The sequence below is a fragment of the Camarhynchus parvulus genome, chromosome 3 (genome assembly GCF_901933205.1).
Source record: "Camarhynchus parvulus chromosome 3, STF_HiC, whole genome shotgun sequence".
Lineage (NCBI taxonomy): Eukaryota > Metazoa > Chordata > Aves > Passeriformes > Thraupidae > Camarhynchus > Camarhynchus parvulus.
Window position 1 is genome coordinate 75,462,294 of NC_044573.1, and position 16,297 is coordinate 75,478,590.

The 16,297-nt window shown below is 38.7% G+C and overlaps 1 protein-coding gene across 1 annotated transcript in view; it reads left to right on the plus strand.

Annotated features, from left to right (window-relative positions):
• The window catches only part of NBAS (NBAS subunit of NRZ tethering complex), a 156,322-nt gene that overhangs the window by 73,524 nt on the left and 66,501 nt on the right, over positions 1-16,297 (plus strand). Inside the window, exons 38-40 of the mRNA XM_030945947.1 lie at positions 132-255; positions 4,896-4,972; positions 5,505-5,642. Coding sequence (XP_030801807.1) covers positions 132-255; positions 4,896-4,972; positions 5,505-5,642 — 339 coding nt within the window. The remainder of the gene's footprint in view (positions 1-131; positions 256-4,895; positions 4,973-5,504; positions 5,643-16,297) is intronic.

Here is a 16,297-nt window from a genome sequence, read left to right on the forward strand (position 1 = left end):
CATTAAAATCATTAGAATTAAACAAAAGAAAGCAAATAGAGGAACTGAGGTAAGTAGCTGCATGTGATGCAAGTGATCCAAATAAAAATGCAAGTGTAGAGTGCGTATGTCAGTTGTCTTTTTACTTCCAGTCTGAAGTCAGCTATGGAACATACCAGAACAATTCTTTGGAAAGCTTTGCAGAAGTGTTGCTGAGAACAGGGAAACTCGCAGAGACAAAGAGCGAAGGAAAAGACCTACTTCCAACTACAGAAGGTATGGACATACTGGATATATTCACTCCATATATAGTAAATACAGAAGTATCTGTGGGTGGGTTTAAGTGTGGAGAATTGCACAGAACAATCTGAAGTATTTTCTGAGTGTTTTGCATGGATTGTGATCTGGTTCAATGGCTCTTACTGGTAAGAAGTCTTGTTAGAAGTAGCTGCAGAGTTTTCAAGGGAATTGATGACTTTAAGAGTTGCTCAGCAAAGACTAGAAAAATGAAAGTTCTCTTTAAATAAGCTGAAAGTGTTATTTGGGGGTTGGCAACAATAGGAGGAATTGTTGAAAGTTTCCTGTATATTACCATGTATAGGTAAATGGAATTTGTAAGCCATTGTGAGTTATATCTCTGTATGCCTGCATATTCAGTTGATCAGATTCTGTGCCACTGTTTATCCAGGTTTCAGTATTGCAGGTTTATTGTAGTATTTTATTTGCCAATTAATGCTTAACTACAGCTTCTGGAATCATCAGAACTTTTTGTCTTCTTCTGAAATGTCTACATGTTACAGGTTATATTTAATAATTTTTTAACTGAAACAATTTCACTTTAAAAAAAAAAAGATAACAAAAAACCACCTGTGGCTGTTTATCTTTCCTTTTGGATGTCTCCTGCTGGTTTAAGAAATTAACTGTTTAAATATTACATACTGTTAGTGTCTTTTGAAGGAAGATATATGTATTATACTTGGCTTGTGGTAAATTCTGTCATGAAAAATGAGTATATTAAATCACTTGCTAGATGAGACGTTTCAAGACAGGCTTTCTTCATAAGCCACACATTTACTCAAACTGTTTCATGAAAACCAGCATATTTGTCTTACAAGTGTATGATTCAGTAGTTTGAGATATGTGGTGTTTGTAGAGATAACTGTGTAGTTCTAATATAACAACACTGTGGATCAGAAAAGGTTAGCAACAGCTTGTATAAATTGGATGCATGAGTGTTTTGGTCTTTACATGCTCTCTTAATGCAAAAAAATCTTTTAAAATCAGTACTTAAAATATCATTTGTTGTATGCTGAATGCCCATAGGCCTTAAGCTTTGATTCCAGTGTCTTAAAGGAGGAGGGAAGGCAAGGATTAAAAAGTATTTATTGCTTCCTTAGGGAAAATTATTTACTTGGCAGATCTGTGGTAATAGTTCCTGCTCTAACTTGGGTAATTGGAGCTGATTGTTTACAATTCAGTGGCTGCTTTTGAGATGGAAATTTCAGTGTTGGGGACTTTTCCTTGAAGAAGAAATGTTAGATTCTAACTTCAGTTTTTGAGCACCTATCTCATCCCTCTTAAGTGTGCAGAATAAAATTTTTGCCATTAAATACTTCTCTTCCACCACTTTTATTCTATAGTCAGAGTTTCACTTAAGAATCCCTCCAGCTGTGCTCTGAAATAGAGTTCTGTGTTTTCCTCTGGCAAAATGGGCTGTGTTTATTCTGGACTCACCAGTCCTTCTGTATTACACCTTTTGGTAGTCAGTAAATTGTTCTTAAGCGTAACATAGCTTTCTCTAAATAATTGGATTAATGATTTACTGTTTGTGGTGTGTTTAGCCCTGTGTTAAAGGTATTGTGTCCCACTGCTTCCCCCTTAAAGCTTTGCTTTGTTAATTCTCATGGAAGTCTTTATCATGAGTTAACACATTCAGGATTGTGCAGATTAAAAATATACCTATTGATAGCACACTGCTGAAGTTTAAGGAATCACACAGATATGAATACCACTTATTGTTCTGCATTTTTATCATTTTTAGGCTTCCTGTACATTTTTGGGAGGATTTTGCCATACAAAACTTGAATGCTGATATGAGGTGTCAGCTACTGCACTGCTCTAGTCACTGCAAGCATGGCAGGTTTCAGTTGATTTTGCTGACAAGTTTGAATCCCACCTCTTTGTTTCTAGCTGTCTTCTAGGACAGTTACAACAGCAGGTTTCAACTCCATCAAAAGAACTGAAGAACCTGGAGGGAGATACGGTTTAGCAAAGAAGTCTTCATTGTACTTGGTACTTTTTCTTAGGAGAGGCTGGAGTAAGCATCAGACTTTGTTTACTATAACAGTGCCATGTGCATTGTGAGAGACTGGCTAAACACTTTCCCTGCAGACAGTGTGCATCATCAGAGAATCATAGAATGGTTGGAAGGAATCTTAAAAATCACCTCGTTTCAACCCCTTGCAATGGGCAGGGACGCCTTCCACTAGACCACATCACTCAGAGCCCCATCCAGTCTGGCCTTGATAAAACTCTGTAATAAAACTCAGGATATCTTGCTGCTTTTATGGATTTGGTAGTGTTACAAGCGATTGGAATAAAATCCCAATATTACCGGATGGAACGTGCCTGGGCTTATCTGGCCTTGCTGCTGGACCAAAGGCAGCAGCTGTGGTGGTCTCACCCCAGAGACACCCCTGGCTAGCTGGGTATTGCAGCTGGCGCTTGGGACAAGTCCAGGCAAGCAGGAACTCAGGTTTACCTCTGGTGGAAAGGCTTTAGGTGATGGTGAAGGAAAAGGAGATGGGTCCTGCTGGAGGGTTTGATCCAGAGCTTTATTCGTAGGCCTCTGAATGTTGCAATAGCTCCAACAGAACAAAGAACTGTGTGGTCCCCGTGTCTTTTAAGCCCAGGGAGAGGGGGAGGGAAGGGGTAGGTATGCCACCAACCAGGTGGGAGGGGGGAAGTCTCAGGGGACAAGTGACACCTGAATAGCCCAATGTTGCCAGGGCTGAGAAGCATCTTTTGAACTTTTGCCAATCAGACGATGCCCTTGCTGGAATGTTAAGATTGACAGGCAGCACTTAGCAAGGGGGCAAGGAGGAGGGGAAGGGAGAGTTGTTGGCACACCTGAGGGAGGAACTGGGATAGCTGAAACAGGGTATTACATCATACTGCAACAACAAGCCTTGGACCTTGACATTTCTTCTCCTTGCTGTCTGGATGTAGGTGGTAAACTGAGTATTTCCAAGTGAAATGGTAGCTCTCATCTCCCTGGGTCCTGTAAAATGCTCCTTCCTCAGCTGTGGGCTGATAGTGCACCCAGACTTGGTGTGGCTGAGGCTGTGTTGTGCATCTCTGTTTAGTAGGGGTTTTCTTTTTCCTTAGGCCTTAGGGATTGATCAGGAGGTTGAAGATGAAATTTGAAAAGATGGCTGTATATCCTTCTAACCAGATTAGGCACTAAACAGAGTAAACCCAAGACAGTCAGTCATACCTATTAGTCCTCAGGGGTTTTAGAGCAAATAATACCTTAATGTTCCCCATAATTTTGTGGTTAGTTGTAGATATGGCTGTTTAACTGCAGTATATGCTTCTAAGTTTATTGAGACTTTATCATGGGCTGAAACTCTTCCTCCTCCCTTTTTTATTTCTGTTTAACTAGAGGTGGTTGTAAGAATACATAAAGTAACTGCTTGTTATCAGAGGACGAGACAGCAATTTTCATCAAGATTTTAATATTAGATATTTCTAGAGTTCTTACTATCTTTGCTTGGACAGCATATGGGTTATTTAGAGCGTAGCAGAAACAATCTTGTCAGAAGCAAGAAACTGTCTGAAGCCCAGTAAAAGCCATTTGAAGCAGAAAGGATGGGTGCTGTTGAACAGGCTTGTGTTGCAGCCTCTGTGGTGACTTGTCACATAGAAATTTAGTGCTTGTATCTGGCTGCGGGCCAGCATGTAAATCCACTTCAGGCTGATGGCAAATTAATGATAATCTTAAAATTGTAATTGGTCATTCAAGCCTTTTATAAGTCATTCTTTGGAACAAAGAATTAACTGTGGGAGTGTGTGCAAAGTAATTGGGTTTTTACCAGCATGCCCTGCAGAGGAGTTTATGTAATGTGGGAATTAACAAACAGGTGTTTGAGACTTCCTTGAAATAAACAAAGAGCTAGGTTGCTGGAAGATATCTTCTTCCTATTGAAATAATATTGTTATTAATAACATTAGTAATAATGTAATCTATAACAATGGAAACAACACCTCCCCCCAAATTTGGTATCTATAAAGCAGGAAAAGCAGGTTATTTTTGTGTCAGTTTTACCAGAAGTATATGAATTTATAATCAGAATGCTTATCCTTTAATGAATTTATTACAATTGCTGTAGTACTGATACTTGTTTTCAGAACCTTTTTGTGGTGTTTCTTATGATACTTGTGGTTTTTGTTTTTATTTTTAATTAAGACAGAAGTTTTGAATATGATTTGTTGTGTTCAGTGATAAGGGAATGTGAGCTAAGGCTTGAAGAGAAGACATTTTGTACCATTCCTCTTCTTGGTATCTTTGAACCTTTAGAACATTACATTACTTCCTTGATTTTGCAAGCAAAATATTTACTTCTTGGAAATCAGTACTGGTGGTTTTGTTTAGCATCTGTTGCTGCATAATCACATTCTTCTTTGGTTAATGCACCAAACACTTTGCCTGGAAGTTAAGGTAAAGCTGTGCTGCAGTTTAATTATATAATATCTCTTTCTGGATTGTGCTGATAAGTGTTTAATTAAGTATGTCTGGAGTGCTTCAAGCTAATGTCTAATAAAATATAGTTGCCCTGCAAACATTTCATTTGCTAGCTCTCAAGTCCAAGTGGGTCAGAAATCCGAACTTTGTGTCTGCTCCATCTCTGTTGCAGTTCTGCTACAACTGGCAAGTGATGCTTTACCAAAGGATGCAACCTTGTCTCTTGCCTATCTGCTTGCACTGCCACAGGTATGTTGACAGGGGCTTTGTTTGTATGTTTTTGCCAAGAAAGACTATTCATAACAGAATTCCATTAGCAAATTTCATTTCCTTAAGATTTTAAAAGCTTAAGTATTCAAATTCATTTTAATACACATTTTTATAGATTGGGCTGGTGCATATAAAGGAAAGTGAGCATATGTCATTGGACTGTCCATTGAGCATGGCACTGATGAAAAGATACCTTTTCTTACATAAAATAGAAGTTGGACCACCAGACTGACAATTCTAATGTAACTCAGAAATGTGGATAATATCCTTGTGGTATAGAAGCAGCAATAGTGTAGTTGGAAAAATGTTTTGGTTAGGTGTTTGTGCAAGGGGGAAAAAGCCATCATATTGTAGAATTATCTTTATGTATGGAGGTTACTGTTTTACTTCTGTGCCAGAAAAACACTGAGCTATTTCTAAATGATACCAAGTAGCTTATTAGAAAGTTTGTACACTTAATGTTGTGTGCTTGCTAATTCTTTCATGTAAATTAATTCTCTATTTCTTCTAGGTGGTAGATGCCAACAAATGCTTTGAAAAGCAATTACATTCTGCGTTATCTCTCCAGCTGGCAAGTTATTACTATAGCCTGCAGATCTATGCTCGTTTGGCACCATGTTTCAAGGACAAATGCCACCCTCTCTACAGGGTTAGTACTCTTTTCTTTTTAAAGCCACATTCATTAATGTTCAACATAAAAGCTATTCTAAAAAGCCAGTACATGAGTTAAGCCTGTTAAGGGGCTGATCTGACTTACACTGTGAGCAGCCTGTTATGTTACGCATAATTATTCTTCTACAGTGCTGTAAACAAACAAGTACTTAACAATTTGTGGAGGAGTTTTTGAAGCACAGTATCAAGTGTCATTTTTAGGTAACAGCACTATCAGTTTTCAAAGTAGCTTATAAGCACTAAGCAGTAATGAGTATAGCTTATGCTGTTACCTTGCAATACTGTGTCCAAGGCAATATAGTACTTCCCAGGAAAAGTGAAGTCCATTTCAACAGAAACAGTTACAGAAAGTTTCCATAGCCTCACCTAGGGTGTTTTGAAAATTCATCCTCATTCACAGAGAAATTTTTTTATTTCCTTTGACAAGTTTCTGTTTTTGGAATGGCACTACTTTGCCTGTTCTCCATTGCCAGTGTTTAAAGCAGTTTTACAGTGAAGTCTGTACTAAATGGAAGAGGTGGCATACAAAAGTTTAATAAGGCACTGATTGCCATTCTTACTGAGGTGCCTGCATAAAACCCCTTGTTTGCTCCAAGGGAGCCTTTCTGAATTTACACCAGTTCTTTCCTCCTGTGAGGAAGCTCTCTGGACTGTTTGCTTTTCAGCCTGTCTCTCAATTGTAGCTAAAAGAACACTTCTGGTCACAAGTTTTCTGAAAAGGAAGTAATCACCACTGTGGCATGAGAGAATTGGTTTTTTCCATGTTAAGAATGACTCCTGATTTACAGCAGAAAGCCTATTTTGATATTCGCCCAATTCTGCAATTAGGAAGCTTTTCATGTTCCTGCTGAGATGTTCATTTTACTCTTTTCTGGTTAGATGCTACAGGAAAACATAGCCCACAACTGTGGGGCTTGAAAAATAAGTTGGTTGTGAAGAATTAATTCATGTTTGTTAAAAAGTTTTCTTTGAGCCTGTAAATCTTCCTGCTGCAAGATAACTTTAATGAAAAAAGTTTGTGGGTTTTTTTCTTACTTTAGCTTTTTTAAACAGTCCTATTTTACACGAAGATCTAAGAAGCCTTTGGAAAGTGCAAGTTACAAGAATGAGGACAGAGATGTTAGATTGAACTGTTTGTACTCCCATTGCCATTTAATAAGCAAAGTCTTGTCAATGGCACCATGCAATTTATCTCTTAACTGTGATGTGATCTTTGGCTAATCTTTTGTTCCATTTTGGTAAAATACTGTATGTGACTGTGATAAATACTGGATTCTAAGTTGCATGCTAGAAATAGTAGGTTCTATGTTTAAGCTACTCTTAATCAATAGCTTTTGAAAACAATTGTAGAAGAAGATTGAGTGAAGAGCACACCAAAAAAACAAGAAAAAACCCCACCAAAACTGGCCTGGATGCCAGTAAAAAAACAACATAGGCAAATATTAATTTATAATTTATTGCTACTAATTCCAAGGGTATTCAGTGAAGGAATGTCACAGAGGTAGAAAACAAGAAATAGAAACAGATACTTTTGACTAAAATAAACATACTTATTTTTTTTCCAGAAGCCCAAACCAAAAATGCTAAATGCCAGACTTAAATGCCCAATTTATGCTTAATTTTTATGCAAAACAGACATTTGCTTAAATTTGCATCTTAGATGCTGGTAATAAAGAACGGGTCCACCTGCAAGTTTGTTCATCAATGTTATTCTGGTTTCTGTCCATGGGAGTAGATCTAGCCATGAGTTTGAGGGTTTTTTTGTGTGTGTTTTCTAAGAGTTCTGTGCTAGGAAAAGAAAATTGATCTCAAACTTCTTTGAACATGTTACACTCAGCTGGAGATGTCATTCAGTAGTAGCTTGTCTTCTGACTCGTGGCACTGGTGGCTTGCATCACCTTTATCTTGTGGCTGTTTGTGAAAGCAGAAGTGCATCCCTAGGTCCTTTGCCTCCCTCAAAGCTGTACATTATTCTCAGAAGGTGTCTGAGTGCATTTTTGTGGGTGAGGGTGTACAGCCAATCCTGGTTTTCCCCCATTCTCACTCTTTACATGGCCAGTAAATCTGGCACTTCAGCTACATGCTCAGAAGGTGAAACCTCAAGATCATAGTGCATTTATTTCTGTCTGCCAGCATCTGAGTCACAGTAACTGTGATTTTTCTAGTCTGGTGAATCAAGTATACTGTTGGAAAATTATCTGAATTTAAAGGAAACTGTATGGAAGCATGGAAAAGTCTGCACATTCTGTGTTTCTCATTTTAAAATGACATTGTTTGAAAAGAGTTCATGAGTGCCTCTGGCAGAACAGGAGAAATGTTGGTAGAATGGAAATGACAGAGCATAATGTTACAAGGATAATGAGAAATGCAAGGAGAGCTCCTCTTCTGTTGGCTAGGACAGACTTTCAGGACTTGCTAGTTAGTCAAGAAAGATATTTTGAAGCAGCGATTGGGTCTGTTGCGTGAAGGCTTGTTTCTTTTTTTATTTGTTTTAGTTGTGATGTGAAATACTGACAGCTAATATCTGTGAATCAAACCAGAGTCATAAATTGTCAGAAATTCTCACTATCACTTTCTTGTATTGTTGATGCCCAAAAGGAAATCATCTTGATAATTTCAGTTTCTGGTAAAGTTATTCTTTTGTTTCTGGGACAAACAAAGGGATCTGGCTGTAAAGTATTACTTTAATTTTGTGCCCAAGACAATTTCAAATTTTAGTTGTTATGATAACATAAATGTAACAGTCACAGTTTAAGGCATCTGAGCTATATTACTTTCTTGTCCTGAGGAATATGTTAAAGGAGCTCTCCAACCTAAGAAAACTGCAGATAAAGGTCAGAAGAATAGAGCAAAATTTCAAGGAATGGAGTGTATGTGGAATGTACTGGTATGAGAAGACTAATTACCTTTTGAGGACCTGGACCTATATTTATTTTTGGTTTAGGTCTGTGACAGGGTGGGATTGACTTTTCATTGCAGCCCCTGTGGTGCTGTGCTTTTGCATTTGTGGCTGGAAGGGTTGGTAACATGCCTGCTTCAGCTGTTGCTGAACCTTGCTTGCACGGCATCCAGGCTGTTGCCCCACTGCCACTCTGATTCACCTCTCAGTAATTCCCAGTCTTGATGAACAAGAAGAAAAGCTGTACAACTGACCAAGGAATTTGCTGGGTAATTCTTCTTGTTAGCAGCTTATCTCCTCATTTGTCCTATCCTGGTGATCTGATAATTGACCAGAATAAATTGTTTATTCTAGAAGGGAGTGAAAATGCTTAATTATCCCGAGGTTAATTAATATGTTACGTTCCTGTCCTCATGCTAATACTCTATTGCTGAGGTGTTTCTGTTATTTTGAAGAGGATTATTTTACTGACCTCATCTGAGGGGGCAAGCTTTTTCTTGGAGCATCAAACAACAGGTACAACAAATACTGCTAAGTTGCAGAGGGGAACAGGAATTTGCACATAATACCAGATAAGGAGATTTGCTGTTAGCAGAAAATTCTTAGTTTTTTATCTTCTTCCCTTATATGTTACTTTTCATTCAAGAAGGTGAGTTTGATTCCTGTCCTTTTGTGCATTGCAACTGACAATATGTTGAAGTGGTAAGCTCAGAGATTCTCCTTAGTGATAGTTCTCTTGTTGTGGCCTAGAATTGGTGAAGAAGCTGGGAGTTCAGTCCCACAGAGTTAAATAGCCTGATATGTATTTAGCCACTATATGACAGGGTACATTTATGCAGTGAACTTGTTCTTTGTGCACTTAATCTGCTTCCCTTTTTTGTTGCTTGCTGCTTTGGAAAGCCTCTGTCAACATTCTAAGAGGCAAAATTTGGTCAAAAGAGGAGTGCTTCGAACTTGGAACGGAATGTGTGGAAATTTCTGTTGGTCTGCCAGGATTTCATTCTGCCAGCATCACCTGGCTTCCAAGGTTTTGTTGCTTGTTTGTGTAAGGTTGGTATAAATTATAAATATGGTTATATTAATCCAGAGAAGTAAAACTTCCAGCCATGGTCCGTATGCTACAGCTTTATGTAATATTCCAAATATAGGATGTTGAAAATAAAGACTTAATTTGAAATGGAAATAGATATTATATAAGAAGGCTGCATACAGGAAAAAGGGAGGGAAGCAGATCTGATGCATCTGATAACAGATCTATTACCCATACTAGATGAGGTCTTAATGGCTTTAACCTGGCACTCTAGTGCAGCTAAAGGTTAAGTCTCTACACATGAGGTAATCTCTAAATCTCCTATTTGAATGCTCATTAAACAGTTGCATATTGTTTTGCATATTCTGTCACGTTCCTAAATGATGCCTTCAGTTTACTAGAGATAATATATACATTTTTAATCTCAACTTGGATTTATGTACATAGTGTTTTACATCGTGTGCGCAACTAACATGCAAAACTGACAAACTGTGTCAGGCAGTCTTGTTTCATTTTGTCTGGACATTCAGCTTTCCATTCATAAATGCAATGGCTAGCACTAGGGCTGTTGTAGATGGTAAAATGTAGTGCTCTTTATTTTTGGCCTATGATGGGCTTTAAACTTGGGGTTTTTTAAGTCCTGATTCAAGCCCTCATCTCCAGCCCTCATCGCTTTCTGTTTTGCTTGTGATGCTGAAAACAAGCAAGTTTCATTTGGCAGTGTGATTTTCCCTTGTTGTTTCACTGTTGGAAATTTCTGTTGTATGTTCTGCATCAAGTTCAAGTTTCTTTGCTGGTCTTTGGGTTGCTCCACATCTCTTTCATGCTGCTGGTTATGCCTAATACTTCTTATTGTTTTATATCCTACACTATTAACATGTTAATAACATGTTTATACATATTCAGGTACTGATACTCGTTAACGCTTGGCAGGTGAATCTGTTGAATTTGATGATGCTTCTGTTTCCGAGTCCAGTGCATACCTGATAGTTAGAAAAGCAAAACTGGGAGAGATGAGTGTATAATTCCTTGAATTTATGTTGCACTATTCACTCTCCCATTGGTCTTCCTTTGTGTGTGTGTAGATTCTGTGATGGAGAGGAGAACCAAGGAAAAGGAGGGCAGTGGCAGAAGCCACCATGAATGGGACTGCCAGCCAGACTAACAGCTGATCTGGGGAGAAGTCAAAGACCCTAGTGTCATCAGAATCCTTCTCTAGATCATCAGTAATGGATTCTAAAAGTGGTCTCAAAACCTGCCTCTGCAGTACTTGCTGTTGACTCTCCTCTCTAAAAAGTGATCTCCAAACTTCTCTCTTTTGTTTCACCAGATTTCAGTTAGTGAGAGGACGATTCTTCCAATACATTAATATCTTTAGTTTTCTGGTCAGACTTCAGTGTGAAGACTTGTGAAAGTATTTTGCAAGATTTTTGTGTGTTTGATTTAGTTTGTCGGTGTGCTCTTTTGATACCCTCATAGCCCTCCAGCCAGTGAACAGAGGCCATGCTGATCTTTTCCCACCAATCTCTTAATGCTCAGTGGTCTTAATATTTGTTATATAGTCTGCCATCTTACTACGGATGGACATTTGACTTGCTGGGCTACAGTCCCTATGAAGATCCCTTTTACGTCCTGTTTTTTTTCGGATGGAACTTGCACTCTGGCATGTTATTTTTAAAAATATTTATTGGTGCACCTTGGCCTGCCATTTAACATAATTTCACATTTGTGTTCCTTCAGAACTGAGGGATGAATGCCAGCTGCTCATGGTGTGCAAGCACTTAACTGACACCTTCCAGATTCATTTAACTCATGGGGCTCCTCTCCCCACACCTTCAGCAGTAAGGCTGACACAAAGATCTCATGATTCCTACTCCTGTGGACTTACCCATGACTTCTCCTTCCACACCTTTTCTCCATGGGATCCTGCCACTTCTCTAGCTGGCTTCCTGATTTTGAGCACTTTTCAGAACTTTTTCTGTCAGCTTTACCATTCTTTATAAAACATGTTCCTGGCGCTTTATTTAGCACTTAAAATTTCCTTTATAGCTTGTCATATTTTGTGAGTTTTCCTCATTGATTTGCTTATTTTTCAGTGATATCTCAACACATAATCACACATTTTCAAAATTAGTGAATATCTAAGCTAACAAAAATGGAGAACTCACTAACCTATGGTGTGTCCAAAGAGTTAAAGCTCAAGTAAGCTCTCCTGAACTACCAGCAAATATGGTTAGTTTTGAACATCTTCTGGTATGATCCCTGAAAAACGAATCCAGCAATTAGGGACATTGCAGCCTGATTGTGACAAGTAGATTGTTTTGGTTGTGATGTGTTTGATACAGTTAAGCCAGTGTTTCACAGATCTTCATCTTTCTTTGTTAAGAACACAACACGACAAAGTATTGCTATTCTTAGTTGGGACCAAATAATATTTGGGTGACTCAGAAAATACCTATTGTTAAATAGTTGTTAGGTGTTGCCTCCATTCCCCTGTTTCATTTCTTCAAGATAAAGTGTACTTATGAAATGAGATGCTTGCAGTCTTGCTTATTTCTGTTTCTCAAGGGTCATATGAGCTATTCTGTCAAATCCTACTTCTGAAAGTGGAGCAAATGTTGTTCTTTAGACAGCAGTTTAGAAATTTTCTTTTAAAAAAGAGGATCTTCAAACTAGCCTTTCATTTCAGCAGAGGGTTGAGTTTTAGCTTGCCCAAGTTTCTCTGGAGACATAGTAGTGATTTTTCATGTGAGGGAGATAGCTGGGATAAGTGGTAATGCTTTTCCTTCTTGTGAAGGGTTTTCCCTCTCTGGGAAACAGTACAGAGGTGAACAACAGCTTTTTGAAGCAGTCTTACAAGCAGTCAAGCAGTTTTATCTTCTCTTTTACCTTCCTTTTCCAAGTTTCTATAGCTGTTTTCTCCAGTCTGTGAGCATCATGGATTTTGCAGGCAACCTGCTTGAAATTTGTTAGTCATCTAATTATTAAGAACATTTTATCAAAATTTCATTTATCTGAGTTGGCAATATAGGTTACCTTTCAGCTGCTGAATTTCCATCAAGTGAGAGAGTAGGCTTCTCCATCCCTTTGTTTTTAGTTGTTTGACTCCTTGCTGGTGGGGTTTGTTGGTTGGTTGAGTTAAGTGGGTTTTGTTGGTTGGTTAGTTTGGGTTGGCGTTCTTTTTTTTTTTTTCCTCTTTTTTTACATCTTGGAGAATTTAGGATAAATGCTAGATTGGCCTCTGTATTTAGCTGAGAAGACTGCTAATGAAAATGTATATCCCAATAATGTAAGGTGGTCACTGTACTTCTCAGAAGTCCTAGCAGTGCTCTTGGATCAAGATGAAAAATATTTGACTTCTGGCATTTTAATAGCTGTCAGGGAAGACGAAGTTAAGTGTTTTTGCAGCTCATGGGATATCTAGTTTTTAGCCTTTAAATTAGTAAAATACAGAAATATTTGCATGTATCAAGTTAAGTAACTGTACAAATTAAAAAGAAACAGTATTGTACTTAAACTGAAATTGCATAATACTGCAGTTAAGTTTTGCAGTAAGAGTTTATGGTTGTCCCAGAGTCTGTATATGAGTACAGTTGGTAGCATGTAGGTCAAGATAAAAGACATATTCTGAAAGAATAGCCAATTACATCATTTATTCAAAAAATAAGCACAATGATTTGTTTTTTAGACAAAAGGGAGATAGACAGAAGGTTAGGATTATTACCAAAAACATGGCACTTATTTACTGAGAGTAATGCTGACTGCAAATAGGAAATGAATTATATGCTATGAATTTAGTAGGTACTTCACTCAAAACCATGTAGTAATTTTCTATTTTCAGAAGTGTTCTTTCAGTTGACGCTTTAACCTTTTATATATTGTGTTATTTTCACTAAAAGAGCTGTCAGATGAAATGATGAGATTTTTCTACCTCAACCTGACTTATCAATCAGAAGATCTGTAAGAGAGCACAAGGTAGGAAAAAACCTGTGGAAACATTTACTCTTGGGAGAAATTATTCCTCATTCTTGTTGGAATAGCTGATAGAAATCAAAGCAAAAAAGTGGTGTTTCTCTGAGGAGAAGCTTGACATCAGCCAGTGACGTGCGCTCACAGCCGAGAAAGCCAGTTGTGTCCTGGCCAGCATCAAAAGCACTGCGGGCAGCAGGGCAAGGAGGGGATTCTGCCTGTTCATTCCTGTGGGACCCTTCCTGCAGTGCTGTGTCCAGCCCTGGGGCCAGAACCTCAAAATGGACATGGACCTGCGTAAACAGGTCCAGAGGTGCTCAGAGGACTGGAGCACCTCTCTTAAAAGGAAAGTCTGAGAGGATTGAGGTTGTTCAACCTGGAGAAGAGAAGGATCAGGAGAGACCTCTTAGCACCTTCCAGTAACTGAAGGGGCTACAAGAGATCTGGAGAGGGACTTCTACAAGGGCATAGTGACCAGACAAGGAAGATCAGGTTTAAATTGAAAGAGGAAAGGTTTAGATTGGGTTTAAACTGAAAAGAGGGTAGGTTCAGATTACGTTTGAGGAAGAAATGCTTCGATGTGAAGGTGGTGAGGCGCTGGAGTAGGTTGCCTAGAAAAGGTGTGGATGCCCCATCCCTGGAAGTCTTCAAAACCAGTTTGGATGGGGCTCTGAGTAGCTTGGTTTAGTTTCAGCTGTCCCTCCAGTCCAAACCATTCTGTGGTTCTGTAAAAACAGCATGAGAGCAATTTGTTCAACTCTTCAAACACAAGTCACTTAACATAACTATAGAAACAACTGCCTGGACAACATTTCCAATCACTTTTGTTTTATTATGGAACAGCAGCCTCTTGGGTTTTTTTTTTTTTTTTTGTTTTGTTTTGTTTTTTGTTTGGTTTTTTTGTTTGTTTTGTTTTTTTTGTGTGTGTGTGTTTTTTGTTTTTTTTTTTTTTTTTTCCTGCAGCAGTGCTGCAGAAGTGATAGAAGTGATTTCCAGAAGTGGTGTTTTTTTTTTTTTTTGATACAGTCGTACATCTGGAATGAAACTTTTTTGAACATTCAGGAAAAAAATATACATCTACATGAAATCTGTGGTAAAGGAAGGAAGGGAGGCTAGAGAATTTAAATCCACAGCTGCCTTCCTGGATATGCATAATCCAGATACAAATTTTTTAGTACAGTAGGAAATACCTTGTTTGCAGTACCATATACCATACTGTGGTGAGAAGCATTTTTTTAAGAGTAGGGACAGGCTTTAAAACCATTATACTTAATTATAGCTGAGATGTTAGAGTATGTTACAAAACTTCTGATAGATGATTTAAGAGTTTAAATCTGAAACAGAATATTGTTTTAATGTCTTAATGTGTAAGTCTTACAGGTTTAACAATAGAGATGAGATGAACAATAGATTCTCTACTTCATTTTTTAGATATGTTTGTACAGCTTGACCTGATGCATCTTATAGCTTACAGAAGGTATTCTGGTAGGTATTCTTTTATATTGACCTCATGTGATTTCACTGGTGAGTGATGAGATCTGCTGCTTCCTATACCCTTTTAAAAAATGGTTGTGAAAGCTGATCCTGACCAAAACTGTTGTCACACAATACGTGTAGCTGCAGCAGTGGAAGGACATAAAGGTTGAGGTATCCTCGCAGTTGAGTGATGTGACAATAAAAGTTTATTTCTGAGATGTTCTGGTCTTCCATTTTAGCCATGTTTTATCTTTTGCTTTGGCTAGATCAGATGTGAGACAGCTGTGATATGGAAGGTTGGCTACTCCAAATTCATGTGGTGCTGCATCTAAGTTAAAATACTTCTGATTCACAGCATGACAGAAGTCTAAGTTGAAGACAGGTGTCATTAATTTAATTAATGAAAAGCTGTCCTGTGGAGAGATGGAGTGTATTTCTTGAGTGAACAGGCACGCTCAGGATTTTACTTCTTGGGTGAACTATTTTGTTCGTGTAAATTTTTTTTCCTGCTTCAGTATGTGAGGAAAATTATTGTCTTATGTGCTTCACTTCATTCTTTTTTTCATGCCTTCCCCTCCATCAAATTTGTAGCACATTGAATCTCTTGCTGCAAGGACTGTGGCAGTTGCTACAAGGATTAGGGAGAGCTCTCCTTTCCGAAATATGAATGCATTCTAGAGGTGTGGTTTGGTTCCCAGCTGCACTGGTGATGGGCAACAACTGCAGAGGCAGGGAAATGGGCGAAGTGCAGCTGTGTCTGCAGCAGGAACCTAACAACCTGCTCCCTGGTGTGTCTGCAGCAGGAACCTAACAACCTGCTCCCTGGTGTGTCTGCAGCAGGAACCTTATACCCTGTTCCCTGGTATGTCTGGAGCAGGAACCTTACACCCTGCTCCCTGGTGTGTCTGGAGCAGGAACCTTACACCCTGTTCCCTGGTGTGTCTGCAGCAGGAACCTTACATGCTGCTCCCTGGTGTGTCTGCAGCAGGAACCTTATACCCTGCTCCCTGGTCACCCTTGCTCATGTGCTGTTATCTCCTTGTTTTGATAACCATGAGGATTTTGCTTGGTGTATGTGTCTCCCTCTGGAGCATGATACCTTTCTTAGGATTGCTTAAAATGGTGTAAAACAAACCTGATGTTAGAGGGATCTGGGCACAAGGGAGCCTGTCCTCTGCCTTCCTTTTGGATTTCTGTGGCTGAATGCAGTGGCAGCTTTTGCCCATTGCCAAAAGATTACAGTTCAAAAGGTGATGGA